The sequence below is a fragment of the Apiospora hydei genome, assembly GCF_038363865.1.
Source record: "Apiospora hydei strain CBS 114990 chromosome Unknown utg000007l_segment0_segment0, whole genome shotgun sequence".
Taxonomy (NCBI): Eukaryota; Fungi; Ascomycota; class Sordariomycetes; order Amphisphaeriales; family Apiosporaceae; genus Apiospora; species Apiospora hydei.
This window is the reverse complement of record NW_027117366.1, coordinates 400040-416504: the sequence shown is the minus strand read 5'-3', so window position 1 is coordinate 416504 and position 16465 is coordinate 400040. Positions and strand designations below refer to the sequence as shown.

Below are 16465 nucleotides of genomic sequence, written 5' to 3'. Positions count from 1 at the left end.
GCAAATCAGCCCCCAAACCCTCGAATTCAGCTGCAGCTCTGCCGCGACCCGACGCGCTTCCAAGGTCCACTAAATTTTGTTAGCGGCCTCAGGTAACGTCTCTTGTGCCTGGACCCAGCCCCAGAAACGTCACAGCACTTGCCAGGCTTGCCAAGTTCAGCAAGCTCAGTTGCTGTCTGCTTGCCTCACAGCCTCATCACATTCTCGAAAATACAACATCGAATTTCTAGAACAACCGCCAATTGTTCTAGATACCCGTTCTCTCGGACCAGACCTACTACGCCGCAGCATTTGTCAGCCCGTATCAAATCATCCAACTTTTATCTCGACTGCGCGACGATTGGCCCTGCCAGCTTCCGACTTGTGACCCAGGTACCGAAACAACAAGGCTGTTCGAGTTCTCGCCATGGATTCCAGATCACCATCGCGCGAGCGCTACGGCCGCTCCCCCACGCCGCCCTCCAGATACTCGCGATCGCCCTCGCCTATGCGCCGCCGCCGGTCGCCCACCCGCTCAGCATCACCTGCGCCGCGTCGCAACGGACGGTACCGCGACGAGCGCAGCAAGACCAGAAGCCGCAGCCGCAGCCGCAGCATTAGCAGGAGTCGTTCGCGCAGCTTCAGTCGCGGACGGAGCGAGAGTCCTCTGCGAGGAAGCACCAAGGTCAGTGTCTTCATTACCAGCTTTTCTTTTCGTTGTCGAGGCCCTTAATTCACGTTCGCGGTCGCTAGGCCCGAAACGAGGAAGACGATTCCCCTTACTCTCTTTACGCGCGCGCGGGGCATTTTGCTAACCTCGAATAATGCCACACAGATCGTAGTCGAGAAGCTCACCAAAAACATCAACGAGGACCATCTGCGCGAAGTCTTTGGCCAATATGGCCCCATCAGAGATCTCGACCTTCCCATGAACCGCCAATGTAAGTCTTCTTTCGCGTGCCCCCGATTTTCCTTGGTGGATAGCCGCATTTACTGACCATCGCCAAATTTGCAGTCAACACGAATCGCGGTACTGCCTACATTCTCTACATACACGAAGCCGACGCCGAAGCCGCTATTGCACACATGCACGAGGCCCAGGTCGACGGAGCTACGATCAATGTCTCGATAGTCCTACCCCGGCGCAAATTCTCCCCTCGCCGCCCACGGCTAGCCGTGGAGCGAACATCGATCCCAGAGTGCCCGCGCCCGGACGAGGAGGTGGCGGCGGTGGCCGAGGAGGTCGAGGGTTCGGAGGAGGATTTGGAGGTGGCCCTGGAGGACGGGGACGACGCGGTTCGCCTGGCGGCAGATTTGGTGGTGGCGGCGGACGTGGAGGAAGAGATCGCGACCGAGACAACGTCGACGCCTACCGTCCCCGAGAACGCTCCGGCTCCTTTTCGCCCCCGCCGCGCCGAGGTCGCTCGCCTTCGTACGGTTCGCGGTCGCCCTCGCCCCCGCCTAAAAGACGCGGTGGTGGTGGTCGAGGTGGCGGCGGAGGTCGGCGCGATAGTTTCGACGACGACAGGAAGCGCAGTCCTAGTTACGACAGCTACCGCAGCCGTTCTAGAAGCCGAGGCCGTGGCTACCGCTAGAATCGCCGAGGCGGACTTCGTGGACGACTGGCATGAGGATTCTATGCGTGCGATTGGGTTTGTATTAAAGAGGCGTTTCTTGGGAGGGACGAAAAGATCGATACCTAGGCTCATAGGGAGAAGCGTGGTCACATACTTATATGGTGAGCATTCTCACTGCTGTAGTCAGAATTGACATTGATTTCAGCATTAGCTCGACTCGCAAATTCCGGCGACGATTCGTGTCGTCCTCTCTATGTGCAACTTATTCCTATGAACTATTTCCCTCCCTTCCGATTCGTATCCAACAAGCGTTTAACCCAAAGAATATGAGCACCGCGTACCTGGGTATCCTTGGGCGCTAAAGGAGATGTTATCGAGGGTTCTTATCTACAGTGCACGCCGTCAATGTTTCTCCGTCGACATGCGTTCAGTGCATAATAACTGGACATCGAACGTGTCTGGAGTTCTGACGAGAGATGGGTAACCGGGCATCAAGGGGTCCACGGTGTCGTCTGGACTTGGTAGATCGGGAGCATCACATTGGGTTACTCCTGATGCATCCTACATCCGGCAAGGGGCACCTCGTCGTCGTCGCTGCCGCTATCACTGTAGGTAGTGAGCGATACGGTTCACTCTCACACTGCTCCGCTGTCGCGGCCGCGCCTCCCGGAATATGATTCGAAACCAATCTGGCCCGAGCTGTCGTCCAGTCCAAGATGGTTGCGCCAGTAAGGCACGATTCGGCTGTCGATCAACGAAATTCGGCTGGCCGCTGTGCCCGTGTCGAGGAGCGACGTGCCCTCGTTCCCCTGGGCAGCCGCTGCTGCGCCGTCGCTCTTGCCTCGTCATGAAATTCGATCACAAAGTCGTCCAGCTGGAGGTGGTAGGCCCAGTAGGCATGGTTCCGGCTGTCGAACTGGTCCGGGTGGTAGCGGTTCCGGCGGTACATGGCGTACGAGGCCCCGTAGGAGATGCGGAACCGGTCCGCGAGCGATTCTCGCGGTCCCTGTCCCCTGTCTAAATCCCTGCTCCTGACTCCGTCGCCACGGCGTGGAATACCGCGCGGTATCGCGCACGAAGGCGTCGGCGCGCGCCACGTTGCGGGCGGGGGAGGCCCAGGAGCCACATGGTCCGGACCGTGCGGGCCGTGGCGGCGTGCAGGGCCGCTTCGTGCTGCAGGAGCGAGGCGAGTTCCCAGATCAGGCGGTCGTCGACCTCGGCTTCGAAGCTGGTGGCGGGGGCGGACGAAGACGAAGACGAAGACGAAGGCGGTAGGAGGAGGAGCAGGGCGAGGATGGCGCGGTGGATATACAGGGTCGTTTGGTCTTGGGTCATGCGGCAGAGCATGTACTCGTGGACGGCGCGGCGCTGCTTGAGGTCGTGGTTGAGGTGGGGGCCGAAGTAGTGGTCGAGGGGACGGAGGCGATGGTGGATACTGTCGTTGGGCGAATGCGGTGGTGATGTAGTAGCAGCGGTGGGCGGAGGACCGAACAGAGATTCGGTTAGGGGATCGTCGGCTGGAGGAGGTGAGACTGACTGCGGCTCCTGTTGCTCGGGCGGGGGAGACGGGGCTTGCTGGGGGCTGCTTGCGTCGCTCGTCATGCTGTCTGGCGTGGGTGGTCGTGTTGGCGGCGGTGTTGGAGGAGGTAGCTGCTCGTAGCTACTGGGCGGCAAGGTCGTTGACATGGTTTGTTGGCTGTCGCGAGGCAAGTTGAGGTTCAGCTTGGAAAAGATGCGTATGATGATTTAGAGGAGAGATTAATATGACGACTTGTAGAGAAAAGGATCACAAGCATATTTATCAGTGCTCCTCTCCCCATCAATCGCTGGTATTTCAGTGTCTATAAGCCTTTTGCTCCCATCAAGTCCAACTGAAACCATACTTATTCTTGTGTCTTCTAAATGTGTTTGTCCAAGCCAAGACATTCTCTCGGGTGCCATTCTTCACTATATCTTCCATTTGTTCGGTGGGTGGGTGTATCACTACTGATCAATGGGGTCTTTGTTGGTTACAGCAAGTTTGTGTCTCGGGTTCCTGCGATGTGACGGGCCTGAGATGCTTGACAGGTAGGCAGGTATGGTTAATGGATAAGTAGGGATAAAGAGAAACTTTGTTGACTACATGAAGTAACTGAACCCACCGGCGCTCAGCAGAACAAGTTTGAATCTGGAAAAATTGTGACAAAGGTTAATTGCCTGAAAGCTAGTATTGATTACCTATACAGGCGAATAATCGGTGACCATGTATATAGACAGAAGTTTGGGTAAAGAACGGGCAACGGGGTATTACTCAGTGCTGGAAGAAAAGGGGGGCCGTAGAAAGGCCAAAAAAGAAATGACCGCAGAGGGAATCGAACCCCCTTGCCTTTAAGTATATGAATAAGAATACTACCGCTAGGCTACACCAGCCCGGTCAAGGGAGATCTATGCTAAGTCGGGTTATAAGGCCTAGGTGGCAGGGTGCTGCTCTTTTCTCGGGTGCTTGAGTGAGTTGAGTGAGTATTCAAGGTTTGGTGAAGCAGTGAGGGTGGCGCATCCTGGGCCCGCAGAGTTGGAGGTCGGTGACGGGCCAAGTCCTGCTGCACATGGAGATTCACCGATGCGCAAGAGGGTATAATAATGATAATGGGTCGTATTTGAGAATCGTTTCATACATATTCGCTTCCAAAGGCCAGGCCAGGCCGCCGCCAGTGGACGAATAATGTCGAACCGGAACGAAGGTCGAAATTCGACTGGGCGTTGACAGCACATATTCACCGGGAGTTTAAGACGGAGATCTTTGGGTTATTCTATGATTGGTCTATGAATATGAGTCAATCCATCCATTGTGTGTTTCCGTCAGGTCTCAGACCGTGAGTGCCCCTTTCAAGTGGCCCTAGGAATAGTCAGCTATATGCACCTTTGTTGAAAGGGGTCCCCTAAACGTTTTAAGATGACATACCCGACACTAGCCCTTGGAGTTCTTGCTAAGCATTATAACCCACGGCAGCTATTCCAGTCCCTAGTCGGAATAACAGCTTGTTCACGACTGCATGGTCGAACTCCTCGTAAAGGTACCACGACGCGACACGAGCATGGCGCGCGACTTGGCGCTCTGTCGAGTCGGGGCCATCATTGAGAAGGACCGCCTCCATTTCGTCGTGTTGCTGCTGCGGAAAGGCCGCTCATACTCCTCCAGGGCTCCCTTCTGCGACGGCACGTACCTGGAAGAACCGTCGACGGGGCCTGGTCCGGGGGTCTGTCAGCACGTTCTCGAAGGAGAGGGGAGATGCTCATGAGATGCACGTTGAACCAGGCCCTTCCCACGCCAGAGCCTCTCACCTGATTGCCCTGTCACCACGGGCCGAAGGAAACTTCGCTCCTGCAGTCGAACGATGGGTCATCTCCTTGCACCTGACGCTCACGCGATGGAGGCGCAGGAGGTCCCGCACATCGTTCAGGCGCTCCAGGATGACTTCGGCAGGCTCCCAGGTCGCAATCACGGCCTGCGCCGCCGCCACGGAGGGGACATCTGTCGGTGTAGTCGAGTGCTACTGCATCGTAAGGCTGCCCGTCGCCCATCAAGGGCGGCGGATTCCTCCTCAGATTGGTCTCTTTTGGCCATGTTGCTCATTTCGCCTCCCCCGCGCCATCGTTCTCTCCGCGGCAGAGCCAGCCGTTCTTGCTGGAAAGCCCAAAAGCGGACTATGGGAAGCGTAGTTGATATTTGCCCCTTTTGAGATTTGAAGTCATGAAGTTAGGAGATTATACTTATGCATTCAGTGAGAACGAGGGGTAAGAGCTGGACGCCCCCTACTATCACCAAACGTTAGCTACCCCACATTGGCCCAACTGCGACCGCCCCCTAATTCGCTGCTCAGCACTTGACACTCCTGGAGATATGCCCCTTTCACCTCCAGGAGATGGATGAATGGGCTCCAAACCGCAAACGCAGCAGCTTGCAAGGACGGGGATTCGCACCCTCCTTGCTTCATTCAATTCGGGTTCATTCGCCGTGCATCAAACAAGCCTGTATTGATCGTACCAATGGCCCTTGGGAGAAACTGCATGTAGAGAACCCCAGGACCTTCTCAATAACTACGGCGAGCCCCTATATTTAGAGTCCCTCGTCGCCCTGCATCATCAACCCTGGCCCCAGAAATCGCCCGTAAGGAGGCGCAAACATTTAAACTGGATCGGAGAGCATGTCAATGTGTGCCGTCATCTACAAGCGGGCGAGCAGGCGGGGGCAAGAACGGCTCGACGGGCCGGCCGTTGGTGTTTGCTTTTCCTTCCTTACCTTCTCCTCCCGGCCTCCCCAATATGACGCTCTGAGACATATAGATTCCGTGGCGTGCTGATTCAGCTCATGTTTGCAGACGTCACCATGCATGGTGTGACCAGCCTCGCCTCCGTAGATGTATCTGGCTTGACTCGCTGGTGGTTCGTGGTACATGATACTGTAGATATAAACGAGGCGACGCGGGATAATTCCAAATATTCGAGGAGGCTATATTGGAAGCGAGTGCATTGAGGTGCGGTATCACCACGGTATGCGAGTGCTGGGCAATTTGCGTAACGAAACTCAATTCACATGAAGCATCTAAGGCAGGGGCAGCATATACGGGTTTGGAAAGCTTAACTGAAAAGGAGTAATTCCATAATACGAGCCTCAAATCCAGGCACCAGGAGGCTGGTCCTGTCCAACTGACAACTAACTTATACTTTCGAGACTCGGATTGGACCTGGGGTTCCTAAGAGGGGAGATCCCGGTTGCTGGTGAGTTCAAGAACATGGGGTGATGTTTTCCAGAGCCGTTGCTACTGTAACTGTATCCAAAGCGACCACACGGCACGGTTCCTGCAGTTGGAACGAATTTAAACGGGTTAATGCGACAAGTTCGCTTGCGATTCCAGCCGGCCGGCTTGCTTGCTTTTGTTTGGGGGTCCATTGGCCAATCACGTCGCTGCCCGCTGGTGATCTAGATAGGTAACTTCCAAGAGAGGGCTGGGATGTGTAAGAAGGAAATTGCGTATCAAGCTTTAGCTAACTGCCAAGCCACTGCAATCCCGCATCCTTCCACTCGATGTTTGTTTTCTGCGCCGCAACCACAGCAATGCTTGTGTTCTGGCGATCGCCGCCGCCATATCTGCGTTTACTAGATCCGCGAGTTGCGTGCTTGTTCATGCTGTTGGCGCCAATGCACCCGCGAATGGGGTTACCCGGTCGCACTATGGCCTCCCCCACCCGGACTGAACTCCTCCATCGTTCGAGTGGTTAATCGAGTTGGTGTTCTTTGACCATCTGCTGTTGAAGGTGACATGATGAATACGACCTGTTGTTCCTGGGCGTACATTCCCAGCTGTCGGGCCGAAACTCGAATTAGGGTCCTTTCGTTATTCCGGAGGTGGAGGTGAGTGAGACCTTGGGCAATCGAGGAGGCTTGCATAAGTAGCGCCCGCTAATGAATCAGTATATCCAGCGGTGTGCAACCCCGAAAGCAGCAAGCGAAAGGCGCAATTCAAACCGTTGACGGGCTGGGAAGGTGCATATCACACAACAGACGGCCGAACAAACAAGCACGAATCGCAATCTGGCTGGCCCGGAGTAGCCCCATGGACGAGAGGTCGCTTTCGACAGGATGAACTTGCGGTATCGTCGTGCATATTTTGCCTCTTTGTTTACAGCGGCACTAGCTGGGTTTGTGTGTTGATACTCCCATGGTAGCTGCCCATCTCGCATGCTACCCTCATTTGGTCCCGCCCCGAGGACCTGCCTCTTCCGGCAGGTGGTCTTGGATAATTCCCCACGCGAATCATGGGAGCCGGCCCCTGCCCCTGCCACTGCCCGCAGCCGGAGCCTACCCTAAACTTCTCACTCAAGCGTCTGCGACCTGCATGGTAGCCATCATGGAGATGGAGTCAGGCCAGTCCAGTAGGGGGATGTACATGTTGGCTTCTGCAGATAGGGTCGTCGCTCCCGGAGAATACACCTGGAATAATACACTGTCGCCGCACGCCACCCACGACTGCGACTACTGCGACTGCGGGCCAGCAGTTCCTTGCAGGGGGTCCTTAGGCCGTGCAACCGGGCCAGCCAGCCCATGAGGGAAAGAGACATATCGCAATGTCACTTCGCCCTTCCGCCGTGTGATGCATCTGCTATCTAAAGGTAATTACAGCTGCTGCAGGGAATATCCGCTAGCTAGCCATGCCGCCCATCATGGATGGATCGCCTACATACATATAAAGGGCCCTTGCCGAGGGGTGGCCGATCGGTTCATTGAGAGAGAGGTGTTCCAGAGCTCTTCTCGCTTCTGACCTCGAAGCCCACCCCTCTCTTGGCCAATACGCTCACTCTGTCTCCCTTTGAGCATCCATCATGAGGGTTACCGTCGCTCAAAGCGGCGCTGCGGCGCTCGCATTGGCCGGTGGTGTCACCGCCGCCGCCGCCAGCTCCTCCACTAGCGCCAGCGCTCCTGCTTCCACTACGCCGACCACCACCTCGGCGCCCGAGGTCGCCCCCTGCGCCGCCGTCAGCGCCGAGTGGGCCGACCAGATCGCCGCGGCGCCCAAGGCCACGCCGACGGTCGAGGCCAAAGTCGCCCTGGCGTGTCTGAACTCGGTGCCCGTCGCCAAGGAGGCCGCGCTCAAGTTCGTCGACGAGCTGGTGCCCTACCTCGAGTGGCAGTCCGACAGCGCCTGGAAGAAGGACCCGCCCGCGACCTACTTCTACCCGGGCTACGACATGTTCGCCGAGCTCGCGTCGGTGCGCGCGGGCATCGAGGCCGACAAGTACGAGAGCGAGTACGCCTGGCAGTCCGACATGTACCTGCGCGTCTTCGGGCCCGGCCACGACGGCCACCTGTACGTGTACTCGGACGTGCTGACCAACGCGCTCGAGTGGGCGCGGCCCTTTGCGCTCGTGTCCGTCAGCGAGGACGGCAAGGCGACGCCCGAGATCAAGGTGTACGACGACGTCATGACGTCGCCGGACACGGCGTCGACCCTGACCCAGATCAACGGCAAGGACGCGGCCACGTACATCGAGGACGCCATCTTCGCCGTCTCGGGCAACCAGGACAAGGACTCGGCCTACAACTCCATGTTCTACGAGAAGGCCTTCGCGGCCAATAAGGGGACCGGCTACTTCAAGCAGGGCGGACGCACCCGTTTCGTCTACCCGGGCGCGACGACGTCCTTTTCCTTCGCCAACGGCACGGAAATCGAGCTGCCCAACACGGCGCTCGTCAAGGGCAACTGGACGGGCGTCGTCGACGGCGCCTCCTTCTTCAAGGTGTTCGCACCCTACGCCGACCCGGCCAGGGCCGGCAACGAGCCGCCCGCGACCACGTCGACTCCCGCCCCGCCCGTGGCCACGCCGACGGGCGTGCCGGGCTACCCGAAGCCGGTGATTGTCAGTAGCGACTTTGTCGTGTCGGGATACTTCCTCGACAAGCCCGGCTTCGAGGACGTCGCCGTGCTCGCGATGCTGTCCTTCTCGCCCGCCAACCCGGTCGAGTTCCAGCGGGTCGTCGAGGAGTTCTTCGACAAGGCCGTCGCGGCCGGCAAGAAGAAGCTGGTCGTGGACGTCCAGGTCAACGGCGGCGGCTACATCTTCCAGGGTTACGATACGTAAGTCTTGCTCTTCACACCTTCAGCTTTATTTGGTATCAATCGTTGCAGAGGCTAACCCACAACAACACAGATTCCGCCAGATCTTCCCCGATATTCAACAAGAGGGCACCGGCCGCTGGCGCTACTCGCCCGGCTTCGAGGCCGTTTCCAAGGTCTTCTCTAAGAACTGCGAGGGCTTCGACCCGTACACAGCGTCGGACGCGCTGATCCAGCAGTGCGAGGCCGTCTACAACTGGGGTACGACTACGACCGCGCCAACAAGAACTTCACCTCGTACGAGGACAAGTTCCCTCCGGTAAGCAGAATCCCTCTTTTGCATTTCTAGTATTCTCAGTGACAAATGGAACACCCCGATCTGACACACCACGAACAAAAGGCCATCTCCAAGGGCGACAAGTACACCGACCTGATGCAGTGGAACTTCGACAACCCCCTCGACACCATCAACAGCACCTACGGCATCGGCTACGACATCACCGGCTACGGCACGCGCAAGAACTACACGACCCGCCCCTTCGGCGGCCCCGAAAAACGTCGTCGTCCTCTTCGACGGCTACTGCGCCTCGACCTGCACCCTCTTCTCCCAGTTCATGAAGCACGACGCCGGCGTCCAGTTCATCGCCATGGGCGGCCGCCCCTCGGTCCAGGACAAGATCCAGGGCGTCGGCGGCGTCAAGGGGTCGCAGTCCTACTCTTTTAGTTCGGTCTGGAGCTACACCCAGCTCGCCAAGCAGCACACCAACGACTCCGCCCTCCTCAAGGAGCTCGATCGGTTCACCACGTACCCCTTCTCCCGCTCCTCGAACGCCGGGATTAACGTGAAAGACGAGATCCTCCGCGAGAACTGGGACGACGGCACCCCCGCCCAGTTCGTCGCCGAGTACGCCGACTGCCGCCTCTTCTGGCAGGCCGCCATGCACAGCGACATCACCAACCTCTGGACCGCGGCCGCGGACGCGGCCTTCAAGGGCGGCAAGTGCGCGTTCGGCGCCATCGATTACTCTTCTTCGTCGACCTCGTCGTACAAGACAGCCACCAGGAGCGAGAGCGAGAGCGAGAACAACAGGATCATGCCCTTCGGCAAGCCTCGCTTCACGATCCCCAAGGACCGTCCCGTGCCGATGCGCGTGCCCGTCGCTCAGACCGTCGTCAAGAGGCAGGAGGCCGAGCAGGAGCAGAAAGCGCCCGCCGAGAAGTCGTGGGTCTTCATGGCCAACCAGCACATGATCGCCGACAACTAAAAGTGCTCGTATATTTTACTACAATAATGCTCAGCCTACTTTCTTGCCAATAGGACACTTATGTACAAAAGATAAATCAATAATATTAGGTAACCCTATTGTGTCAATCTATGAAACGGTATTATCTCCTGATCTCGTGTGTAAGCATGAAATGGTAATTGAAATTGTAGTCTCTAGATATACAATCCGTCTCCGCGTAATGGACCAACCAGTATGGTTATACTTCAATTTATAGTAACGGCACATATAATGATAACGTGGTTTACCATTGAGTGGTCCGTATCATTAAGTGGTCCACCCTCACTATTTCTCGACCCTTATTAAACTTTGACGCGTAATAACTTTATAACTATAATGCTTAATCTAATTTAAAAAAACCGGATCGGTTTAATTATTTAAGTAACACGAAAACCCTTAAATCTATTAAGTGAAAAAGATGCTATAAAAATATACGACGTTCTTAAAACCACTTTACGTCACCGAATTTACGGCCGAACCTTACGACGCGATATTCGATACCTACGGTATAAATTAAATACGAATAAAAAAAAAGTGCTTCGTAAGCATATAATTAATTTAGATACCCGCGGGATATCTCTTAAAATCGCTAGTGTAAAAAATATAGCTAATTTTTTTACCGCGTTACGCGGCGGCGAACGTGTCGGTAAACACTAAATTAAACGATTTATTAACCGTAATTTAAACTTTAAAACTAGAATAAATCGTCGATACGATTATTAAAGGGCTTTTTACGAGAATCTAAACGTTATTTCCGGCTAATTTAAGCTGGTCGCGAATATAAAAGCTAAATACGGTATCTTAAACAAAAACATATGGAATTTCGACGAAACCGGCTTTATAATAAGTATAATCGGGTTAACCTTCGTCGTAATACGCGCCGATCGGCGTAAGAAAACGAAATCGGTCTAGCTTAGTAATCGAGAATAGTCGACGGCGATTAAATATATTAATTCGTAAAGCTAATATATTCCGCTTTTTTTAATCGTTTAAAATTAATATCACCTCGCGAACTAATCGCGCGAAAATAATTTACCGGGCGATTAAGTAATTAAACCGACTTTTAATAAATAAACCGATAATAAAATAGGCTTAAACTAAATTAAGCACTTCGATAAACATACTAAATCGTAAACGAAGGGTCGCTACCGCCTCCTAATTCTCGACGGCCACGAGAGCTATATTTCGGCCGAATTCGAGGCATACTGCCAGAACAACGATATTATTACTATTAATATGCCTCCCTACTCATCGCACCTGCTCTAACCTTTTAATATAGCACTTTATTCGCCCTTAAAGCGTGCTTATTCGAAAAAAATCGAGCTATTTATTAAGGCCTCGATAAACTATATTACGAAGCTCGAGTTTTTTATCGCGTTTAAAGCTGTATATTTCGCTATTTTTATAAAAATTAATATTAAATTTAAATTTAACGTATTCGGCTTAATACCTTATAACCCGAACGAGGTAATTAATAAGCTGAATATGCGTCTCTAGACGCTTACACTTAGCCCATTCCGTTTAGGGACGGCTAATACCTACGACCTTTAAACGCCGTTTAACCCTTAATAAATAACTAAGCACTTTATTTATATTAAAAAAAAGTATTTATTTATTAAAGAAGCTTTTTAACGCCGATTTTAAATACGGTAAATTAAATAGTAAAGGGTATAATTAAAATAGTTTATAAAATAACTTTTATATATAATCGAATGCGTACTTTAAAAAAGGCTAATTTAGCCCTTTCAAAGCGCCGGAAAACTAAAAAGTCGCGAGTCCAGCTTAGAAGAGCCCTTACAATTAAGGAATCTCGAAGGCTGCAGGATGAGAAAATAAAAGGGAAGCGTCCAGCGACCGACGAAGGCGAAAATAGTAATTCATTAAAGCGGCGCGCGACGGGCGGCAGGCGCTGTGGCATTTACGGCCAAACAGGTCATAATGCGCGAACATGTGAAAAAGATATAAAATTAAGTAGCGATTCGGATAGCGAGTAGTTTTAATTAATTTAAAGTATCGTGGTTAAAATAACTTTTATAAAAGTGTCGAAAAGTAATAAAAGTGAACCACTTAATGATACGGGCCACTCAATAGTAAACCACGTTATACCTGTTCATGTATTATTTGATCCCCAGCAACTCCTTCTCCCTCTTGGAGAACTCCTTATCCCCACGTGCCGTCCGTAGGATCGTCTCGACCGCGAGCTCCGGGTTCGCGCCTCGTCCACAAAGGCGCCACTGCGCGTTGCTAGTCACGTCGAAGTAGACAGCGCTCAGATTGCGCAAACCCGTGAGGAAGCCGCCGTTCCGGAACAGGAGCCGCGGGGCCAGCAGCCGGCCCATCGTCGGATTCGCGCCCAGCGGCGCTAACAGGTTGTCGATATAGGGCACATACGTCTCCGTGTTGTTGTGCCGGGGCGAGGCCACAAAGTTGGCGCGCCGCCACTCCCCGCTCGGCCCGGATCGCTTGTCTGAGAGCTGATCCAGAGGGCGGGGAGTGGTGGCCCGCGATGGCGCTTACGACGTAGCGTGCTGCGGCTTCAGCGGCGGGCGGTGCGGGGCCCGGTTGCTCGCTGAGTCCTACAAAATACAGATTGCGGTAACGTTGGGGCACGATCATCTTGTAAAGGTTGATGCCATCACCGGATTCTTCGTCGTCATCGCCGCGGAACACGTCGGCGGGGAGATGGGGCTGGTCGCGATGGTAGCCTGTGCAGGAGATGATGACGTCGAGATCTTCGAGACGCGTGCCGTCCGATAGCACGAGGGAGTGATCACCTTCAAAACCTTCGACATCGGCGCGGTGGATCTTGACCAGCCCCGTATGCACGCGCTCGAGGAACTCGGTGCGGATCGTCGGGTTCTGCTGCATGAGGCGGTGCTCGGGCTTGAGCGAGTCCGGGTGTGCGCCCTGCACTGCGTCGAGCAGCTTCTGCTGCAGCCACTCGCCCAGCCGGCCCGGCATCCAGATCTGGGTGGCACGATTGTCCCAGGCCTCGACGGGTTTGCCCAGGACGTACCGCGGGAGGATCCAGGTGCCGCGGCGTGTCACGAGATGCACTTCGCGGCAGCCGGGGACCAGCTCGCAGGCAATGTCAATGGCGGACGAGCCGGCGCCGATAATGGCCACGCGCTTGCCCTCGAAGCGGCCCGGGCGGCGGTAGTAGTGTCCATGCATGAACTCGCCCTTGAAGTTCTCTTTGAGGCCCTTGAAGTCTGGCACCAACGGGATCGTATTGTAGCCGATGGCCGAGATGACGGCGTCGTATGTGCGCTCCTGGGGCTGCTTGTCATTGGGTCCCTGGAAGGTGACGGTCCAAGTCGTGTCTTGCCCATTTTCTTCCGGCTTTCCATCGCTGCTGTTGCAGTTAGGCACGCACCGCAGGATCTTGGTGCTCAGGCGTATGTGCGGATGCAGGTTGAAGTGGTCCGCGTACTCCAGAAGGTACTGGTGCATCTGCCAGTGGCTGAAGTAGTCGCCATGGCGGGCCGGGTCCACGGGAAAGTCGCTGAAGCCCGTGGTGTCGCGGCACGAATTGAGGACGACACCGTCGTAGATGGACGAGTGCAGCTCGCCCGTGACCGGATCAGGCTCAGCTTGGTATGCCCACTGGCCGCCAATTTCCGCGCGGGCCTCGAAGACGTCGGCGGCGATCTCGACACCTCCATCCGCTCCTTCCGCGAGGCACTCCTTGCAGGCGACCAGGCCCGAGAGTCCTGCGTCAGACACATATCGCGTTAGCAATTGCCCGACACGCTTAGTACTACAATGCAATGCGAATATGCGCCTGCAGACAGACTTCTGTCAAGTCCGACACATGCCATGCATTAATCCACTTTCCGCATTCTCGTCCAGCTGTTGCAGGTTGACCACCACCCACACAGCTCCTGCGCAGAGCGCCCAATGGAAATGGTGCATCAGCAACGGATGAGGTCATCTCTGGAATGGAGGGTGGTATGCATAATAGATTATTGCGCGTTCCATCTCACGCATCTTCGTGGCCTGCCTATAATCCGAGAACGGGGATGCGGGCGTGAGAAAGCTGAGGAGCAGGAACAGGAACAGGCACAGGCACAGGCACAGGCACAGGCACAGGCACAGGCACAGGCACAGGCACAGGGGTGGTCTTAGGTTGTCATGGCCCAGCCCATGGGCTTGGTGTTGTCTTGTGTTGGTGGGCCGTGGGGGCAGTAAAAGAGCGAAAGCGTTGCGACTCACCTGCGCCGATGATTGCGACCCTCTTCTTCTGGCCGTTCTTCCCTGGTTCTATACTTGCCGACTCCATTGTGATCGACCCGAATGAATCGAGCAACAGGCCATGCAACCTCCAGAAAACGGACTTTCAGCCGACCAGGTTGGGGACTGGCAGTCCTGATGTGAAATTGAAGGTGAAAAGAGTGCTGGTTGGAGTGGGTTTTCTCGAGGAAGGAAGGGCAGAAGGGGGCATCTTTTGCATTGGTTGCTGCTTACTGTACAATGGATGCCCATTTTGGAAAGTGTGACTGCCTCCCTTCCATTTGCTGTTGGTTCCATTTTGGAGTCGATTAGGACAAGCGCCAACCAATTTAGGCGGCTGAGGTGAGAAGGAGAAGTAGGAAGTCGCTGATTAGCAGCAGTTGGTCGCTCTGCCTGAAATCAAATGTTTTCATAGCTTCAATTGATTGAAGCTCGAACCTCTTCGCAGTCTTTCCCATCGCATCAATGGAGAGGACTCCGTACGATCGTCGCTCTCACCCACTCTCCATCATTTCCATCTCTCTGTCACCTTCCTCTCTTTCTCGCCGGCCCCTCCCCCTCCCTTCCGCGCTGAAGCTGAAACGTGTGGACGTGGTGAGAAGAGCATCCTACCTTGCATGTGCAAGATGTCTGTCAATCTAATGATTGAGCATGGAATGCACCATCCAGCCATCCTCTATGCAACAGGCGGCCGCAACAACTTGCCATCAAATCAATGCCACTTGTTGATCAGAGGTCCATTTTCAATGTCACGATATATCGGCTGGTCGGTGCTTGAAACAAAAACGACTGCTTATCGCGCCTCCGGATCCGCATAAGCGCCGGGAGGATTCACTAATCCGTCGCCAGCAGCGTCGACTTACTCCCTTCGATATCTTGTACGCAATCCTTGATGTGGTGGATGCATCCCACGCGCTTCAACTACTCCCGATTCCAGCCCGTGGCGGATTGGGATCCCGCTCGCCGCGGTTTGCTCGATAGGGCTGTCTCATGTCGAGTGTGACTGAGCCTCCCACTGCCGTCCTGACTAGTCCTTGCAAGCCTCGGCTGGTTCGAGAGTTGGCCGTAAGCTGACCACCACCTTGGACCGGAAACTTCCACTCAGCTCCAGCCCATTCCTTTCGTCCCATTCGACATTCACTTCAAGGAACACCTCCCCGGCGTTGCTATTTTTGCCGTATGGCGCACCTCACACAGCAGTCATATACCCGAGTGCATATAGACCGCGTTGCTTGCTGAGATTATGGCCATCGAACCATCCACTCCACCCACCTGCTCAAATGACATGGCTGTCACAAAACCGGATGGATGCATCTAGTCTCCGGGTCAAGTGCTGGCGGTCGGGGCTGGAGCACCTTGAAAATATATTCCAAGAGTGGCATTGGACTTCACCTGTGCCGCAGGCAATAGTATCGAAATATATATCACATGACACGAAGAATTGGTCCGGACGCGAGAGCCAGAGCTTGGCTGCTGGGGCCAATTGGCATGGCATTCAAACCGTCACCTCTAGCTTTCCTTGCCGCAGCGGGACTTCCTGGGGCAAGTGGCAGGGATTCCATGGCTTCTGGAAGGATTTCAGGTATGCCGCTAGGGCGGGCTTGCAGGGTCTGACAGGGGCTATCCGCCGCCTACAGAAGACAGAGTTTACGCCTACGCCTAGCAGCCAGCGCTATTGGGTGGCCCCTACCTACCGGAGTAGGTATGTACTTCACCCAAAAAGAGACCCCACCGACCAAGCAGCCCAGAACCAAAACGGCCCTCCGCCATCGATGTTCCATGCTGCCATGCCTCCCACGCT

At 54.8% G+C, this 16465-nt stretch overlaps 5 protein-coding genes across 5 annotated transcripts; 2 read left to right on the top strand and 3 right to left on the bottom strand.

The window, feature by feature from the left end:
• Positions 1 to 406: 406 nt before the first annotated feature.
• On the top strand, positions 407 to 1629 carry PG997_009181 (uncharacterized protein; the record flags this gene model as incomplete). Its single annotated transcript, XM_066813496.1, has 3 exons — positions 407 to 664; positions 815 to 920; positions 995 to 1629. Coding segments are annotated over 3 exons (999 nt in total), but the record flags the coding sequence as incomplete, so codon positions are not given.
• A 944-nt stretch (positions 1630 to 2573) lies between these two features.
• Positions 2574 to 3242, bottom strand: PG997_009180 (uncharacterized protein; the record flags this gene model as incomplete). The annotated part of the gene is made up of 1 exon (XM_066813495.1): positions 2574 to 3242. The coding sequence occupies one exon, from the start codon at positions 3240 to 3242 to the stop codon at positions 2574 to 2576; it is 669 nt and encodes a 222-aa protein (XP_066665457.1).
• A 1336-nt stretch (positions 3243 to 4578) lies between these two features.
• On the bottom strand, positions 4579 to 5117 carry PG997_009179 (uncharacterized protein; the record flags this gene model as incomplete). Its single annotated transcript, XM_066813494.1, has 2 exons — positions 4579 to 4781; positions 4961 to 5117. The coding sequence occupies 2 exons, from the start codon at positions 5115 to 5117 to the stop codon at positions 4579 to 4581; spliced, it is 360 nt and encodes a 119-aa protein (XP_066665456.1).
• Positions 5118 to 7916: 2799 nt separating this feature from the next.
• On the top strand, positions 7917 to 10413 carry PG997_009178 (uncharacterized protein; the record flags this gene model as incomplete). The annotated part of the gene is made up of 3 exons (XM_066813493.1): positions 7917 to 9169; positions 9243 to 9467; positions 9669 to 10413. The coding sequence occupies 3 exons, from the start codon at positions 7917 to 7919 to the stop codon at positions 10411 to 10413; spliced, it is 2223 nt and encodes a 740-aa protein (XP_066665455.1).
• Positions 10414 to 12548: 2135 nt separating this feature from the next.
• PG997_009177 (uncharacterized protein) lies at positions 12549 to 14713 on the bottom strand (the record flags this gene model as incomplete). The annotated part of the gene is made up of 3 exons (XM_066813492.1): positions 12549 to 12905; positions 12949 to 14144; positions 14647 to 14713. 3 exons carry the CDS (start codon positions 14711 to 14713, stop codon positions 12549 to 12551), a joined length of 1620 nt encoding a protein of 539 aa, XP_066665454.1.
• Between the last annotated feature and the right edge of the window lie 1752 nt (positions 14714 to 16465).